Below are 6,000 nucleotides of genomic sequence, written 5' to 3'. Positions count from 1 at the left end.
TGTGCTTTGTGAAGGTTATCTCCCCTATGTCTATTATGATATGATTGACAAAAATTGAATGTTTGGGCTGGGGATTTAGCTCAGCGGCACAGTGCCTGCCTGGCAAGAGCAAGGTCATGAGTTCGATTCCTGGTACTAGAAGACATACAAAACAAACAAACAAAAAAAATGGAATGTTTAAAGTATTCAGTGTTGTTTTGATACACATATACACTGTGAAATGATTGGCACAATCAACTAATATGCATGTTACCTTACATAGTTACCCTTGCATGTGTGTGTGTGTGTGCGTGCGTGTGCTTGTGTCTGTGTTTTCAGAACACTTAAGAACTCCTTTCAGCAAATTTCAAGTGTAATTAACTATACTCACTATGCTGTACATTAGAGCTCCAGAATGAAAGTTTGTACCTCTGACAAACAACTCCCCTTTTCCTCCATCCCCTGGACTCTGGTAATACTGTAATACTCTCTTCGTGTTAACCCTGACTTTGTTATCAACTCCGCTTAAGTCAGACCATGCAAATTATTTCTTGATGTATCTGGCTTGTTTCACTTAGCATATTCTACAGGCTTATTTATGTTGTTGCAAATAGCAGTACTTTTTATTATTTAAGGCTGAATGATATTTCATTGTATATACAGATGGTTTCCAATGTATGATGGTTTGACTTATTTTGCCACCTGTGATGGGGCAAAAGTAATGTATGTTTACTTAAAACTATACTTTAAAATTTAATCTTTACCTGGGCCCATGACATGCGGCATGATACTCCTGAAATGCTGAGCATCAGCAGAGAGCCTGAGCCATTGGCCACGTGCTTATAAGTGTAAACAACTGACACTCTATAGTGTGCTGTACAGTATCCAAAAAATCATTTTACAGTATATTAGATGATTTGGCCAACTTTCATCTAATTCTAAGTGTTCTGAAGATGTTTAAGGTAGGCTAAGCTAAGTTAGAGGTTTGGTAGGCTAGGTGTATCACACCTACAATCTACTTAGAAATTTTCAATGTATAATGAGTTTATCAGAATATACATCCCTCCTAAGTCAAGGAGCGTTTGTGTGTGCCACAGCTTCCTTATCTGTTCAGATACCACTAGGTACTTAATTGTTTCCATATTTTTGTTATTATAAATAATATCATGCAAGTGTGGGAATACAAGTATCTTTATTTGATGGACCATACGGTAGTTCTATTTTTTATTTTTTGAGGAAGAGCTATACTATTTTCAGTAATGGCTACACCAATTCACATTCCCATCCGCAGTATACAAGAGTGCTTTTACCTACATCTTGTCAACACATAATGTCTATTATCTTTTAAATAATACCCGTACTGACAGGTATGCAGTGATATCGCCTTGTGGTTTTGATTTTCATTTCCCTGATGTTTAGTGATATTGAGCATTTTTTCATGCATCAGTTATCTCTTTATATGCCTTCACTGGAAAAAATATCTATTCCAGTTCTTTGCTCACTTATTAATCAGGTTATCTGGTTTTTTATTTGTTTTGTTTTGGTTTTGGCTATTGAGTTGTATTTATCTTTTAAAATTGAAATATTATAGCAGTTTTCTTTTAGTGATTACCACTCCTCTCCCAAGTCCATTCCTTTGAGGACGTTATGCTGGTGCTGTCTTGGACCTCATCTGAGAAATCATGAACTGAAGGGTGGAGGTCACCTTTAATGGGATTTCACAGTTGATACTTTTGACCTAGATTTTCTAAATGTTTTAACCTAAATTTTTTAGATTTCTAAAAATGCAAACCTCTTCTGGAATGAGGCAATGAATGAGAAGCTGGTAACAATGAGCTTGAGAATGGTTTCTCTTCATTAGTGACAGGAAAATAAGAGACAAGAAAACTTCAAGATGGGAAGAGTAAGAGCAGAGGCAATCTGGGATCTGACAGTCGGTCACTGAACTCTAAATTCTTAGTTAAAATCCAGGAAAGGAGTTCTAAAATCCAGATGGTGTTTCCCCCCAGATCCCATATGTGTTGTCATAGCCACAAAAGGCAGTGGGGCACTATTATCACACAAATCAGAAAGTACAGAAATTGGAGCTGGCCATACACAATATCATGAAAACAAGTCCCAAGGTGCCTTGAATTTCTTTCCTGCAATTTTCTGTCAGTCACCCTTCCATTCCTCTATTCACTCTTCTTACTCTGTGACTTCCCACACACAAAACAGTTGCTTGTTCTCCTACTGGTCCCATTCTAGTCCTGCTCAGATAAGAGAAATGACTGACTGGTAAATCCTTAAAGTGATTCATTACATAGAAGATATGTATGTGTTATTAGATGTAGTAGAAGCTCTTTAACATTTTGCTGCCATAAAACTGGTGTAACTGTCCATTCTCTACTCTGTGATATCTTGTCAATCTATTTATCCATCCTTCTCCTTTACAGTGGGTCCACGGCCCAGGCGGGACCCACATTCTGTAAACACAAAGCTATGGCACATGTCCTGGGTAGAATACGCCCCTTGTGGGCCTGCTTGTCCTCTGGTCCTTTCCACTCCCCGTCCTGCTGTCCTCTGTATCACAGAAGGCCTGAGCTCCCGCGTGGCTGTACTGGTTTTGGCACGCCGAGGCCAGTGAGAGACTCTAGCCCTTAAGAAAGTCACTGTTTCTCCCTCTTGTGCTCCCTCCTTCCCTGGCCAGGGCATACCGCGTCTCCTCGGTTCCAGGTTCCACCGCTGACCGTCCCTCTTTTCCGTTCAGATACCGACTCTGCAAATTCTTCTTACTTTATCTCTGGCCTAAGATAGGTACCAGTTTTCTCCTTTATCTAATCCCAGTTTCTGCAGTATTTTCCACTTATCTCTGAGTTTTTTAAACATCAAGGAACCAACCTGATGCCTTAAATACCCTCTATTTTAAGTCCTGTGTTTTCTGTTTTCCCGCTGGAGCAATAACTAGAATTGGAGTCATTCTAATGAGATTGGATTTTTGGGTGTTAACAGTAAAGAGGTCTCTCTTTTACATTGTAGGGCTATGGGACTGGGGAAGCCGATAGCCAATTCTGAGATGCTTAAACCTCATTTGAGAATAATGTCAAACTGAAGCACACAGAAATAGAGAAAAAAATCCTGACACATTCTTAGAACTCCTTGCTCTACCTGCATTTAAAGTTAGCATCGTCATGTTTCATGTCCCAGACCAGGATACCTGAAAGCAGAAGGGGCCGCTGTGTACTTAGGATAACAGGCACAAGCTGAGTCTGGCCCGGGCAAACAGGAACACAGAGGCACGCTGCTTAAAACCGACTTGATCCTTGGACCTCATGTTAATTGAGCCAGTAATTTCCCTCTGACCTTTAACCCTAGTTTGAGTAGGATTTCTATCACTAAACTAAAGGGTTGCTGACTAGTACATGAGATAAACGTTCAAACCAAAGGAATTATCTCCTACTGGTAGGGTTTCAAGGTAGGCAGAAAAATATCACATGAATTAATCTCCACAACTGCACATTTATGGTACAGTTAGGAACATTATGTAGAATTTTAAGTGCTATATGCCAAGTATACTTTAAAAATGCAGAGAAAACAACTATAATCACTAAAAGAAACACATACACCCCACCCTCAGATTAAACATGGCTCTTTAGTGATTTTTTCTGCATTGAAAGTGATTGTTATTTATGATATATTTTCATCTGAAAAAAGTTTTTAAATCAGCTGCATCTTGTAATCTTCTGTGTGTCTAGTTCCTATCTAGATATAGCACTGTAATACCATGAAGAACTGGCCTTTGAGAACGGCTTTTCTTCTTTATTCTCTTCCCTTTACTTTTTCTCATTCTCCTACAAGGTCTCACTTATACTGTGGATTAAGTAGGCTTGTGTGGCTTGCCTAGTAATTCAATAGTCATTTGTAACTACAAAGTGTGATTAAAATATACGGTGACTATTTAAATTTTAAAAATTTGTACAGTAAAAGACACATGGCAGTTAATCCCTCTGAAAGCACACCCACCACCATCATGAACACACACACTTTCAACACATTTAACCCATCATTCTTGCCATTTTCTGAAGCATTTCTGGAAGTCCTCCTTCATGAGTGTCTTTAGGAAGTATGACAGAAAAATGTGGTGAATGTCGCTGCCAAAAGCTACCCAGAGAAAAGGCAGACTCATAAAAGCATTACAGTGTGTCTTCATCCATCTTATTCCTGGGATCTAGCACTGTGAAACTTCCAGGTATTCCCCAAAGTCAAAACAAAAGGTAAATGACTTGAATTGTTTCACGACATTGAGGAAGCCATGATGGCGCAACTGAAGACACTCACAAAGAGGTCTGCCAGAACTGCTTTAGAAAACGGCGAGAACCCTGGGATAAGCATCTGGAGGCAGGAGGATGAAGAGCAATGTGTCTTCTACTCGAGTAATCTTCAAGAAATTGAACATGGAGAGTGTTTCTCAGTCATACCTCATGTCTGCCCAAATTCTTGTTCTCTAGGGAGCAGTGAGGAGAACATGCTGAGGTTACATAACACGTATTCGCATGTTAGCTCAGTGCGCTCACAGCTGCTTAGCTCATGGCAAAACAGAAAGTAGCAATTTGCATGCTGTAACTGCTGAGTCCAGTCGGAGTGCTCTTCTCTTGAAGTGAGTGCTTTTGTATTTAGGAAGTCATTCACAATTCACATGCTTGAAATTTCCTGAGCAGTTAGATCTTCTAAAAGCCATAGGGATGATTGTACTAACTTTTCACTATGTAAGTCTGTGTCCATCATCAATAAAAGCGAAAATTTAAAAAGAATTATAAGAAAATTGAGCAACCCATTACTATGTTTCCCCGCCCATTTCTTACAAAGCCAATTTCTCTGGTCGCAAAACATGTTTTAACAGAAAAATATGTATCTGCAGGGGTTAAATTGATGCCAAATTCTATATTTTAAATAAAAGCATGAGGATGTATGTACAACTTTAAAAAATATTTAGAGATCAGAAGTATGATAAATACAAGTAACTACTTCATCAGGAGACATTTTGTTCTAGAAAATCAATTTTCCTCCTCTTGCCCTTTCTAGTAAATTATAAATTATACATTCATTATAAGTTCTACATTTTGGTCAAAGTGTCTCACACAGACCTAATGAAATCAGGAATAAATGACCATCTTGAACGCTGAGTGGAATTATTCACCTCATTCAAGTAAGCATCTACTGAATACTATAAAAACTACCAAATCCATTAGTCCTGAAGACAGTGAGTTTTACCTATATCATAATCATGAGAAAAATATTGAGTTATGGTTAAATCAAACCCTAAAGCTCTCACGTTCTCAGAGGTGAGGAGTTTGAAAAGCGGTTGGATCATGGGACACTGCAGCTGACTTGCTGGTGGGAGGCGGGGTCTGCTTTGAAGAGAGGGGCCACAGAGTGTGACTTGGAAGGGCGCATCCCTTGTGTCCTCCCTCTCTGTCTCCTGACTGGCCACCACGATGTGAGCAGATTTTCGTCCACTATGCACCTCTACCATGCCTTGTTCTGCCTTGGAAGCCAGTCAGCTATGGACTATTACCATGGACCAAACTGACCTTCCCTCCCTTAAGTTGTGGGCATCAGATATTGTGTCTCAGCGATGAGAAAGTAACTGACATATACAGGGAGACTTTCTGGGAGGACCAGGAACTGAAGGAAAGAAATGTAAAATTCACATAACTTGGGTAAAAAGACCATAACAGGTAACAGTTTCACTGCCTAGATGCTTGGGTTTTCTTTGTCACTTTCAGTCAGTGTCATTTGCTCAGTCACTGCAGATGGCTCCAGGAGCCTGAAGCGTTCGTGTAGGGCTGGCAAAGATCTAAGCAGACTGTACATCCTTAAGCGTATCCTCAGTGGGATCAGTGGAGACCGTGACTTCACTTTGCCAACAGACGAGGACAGTGACTTCAACACTTTGGAAGCCTCATTCTGGAAGATTTTTGTTCTAACAGTGTGGAGGATAAAAATCTGCAGACCCTGCACATACAATGAAAATGTAATGTT

At 39.6% G+C, this 6,000-nt stretch overlaps 1 protein-coding gene across 2 annotated transcripts in view; it reads right to left on the bottom strand.

The window, feature by feature from the left end:
* Positions 1-832: 832 nt before the first annotated feature.
* Adgrg7 (adhesion G protein-coupled receptor G7) overlaps positions 833-6,000 on the bottom strand; it is a 70,871-nt gene continuing 65,703 nt past the window's right edge. The window contains exon 16 of one of the 2 annotated variants that reach the window (XM_005386303.2): positions 833-5,973. In XM_005386303.2, the coding sequence (XP_005386360.1) occupies positions 5,713-5,973 (261 nt within the window). In that variant the 3' untranslated portion in view covers positions 833-5,712. The remainder of the gene's footprint in view (positions 5,974-6,000) is intronic. The other variant, XM_005386304.1, reaches the window with a different exon arrangement.

This window comes from Chinchilla lanigera, unplaced genomic scaffold, assembly GCF_000276665.1.
Source record: "Chinchilla lanigera isolate Chin_1 unplaced genomic scaffold, ChiLan1.0 scaffold00026, whole genome shotgun sequence".
Taxonomy (NCBI): domain Eukaryota; kingdom Metazoa; phylum Chordata; class Mammalia; order Rodentia; family Chinchillidae; genus Chinchilla; species Chinchilla lanigera.
Note: the sequence above shows the minus strand (reverse complement) of the source record. Positions and strands in the feature narration are given on the sequence as shown.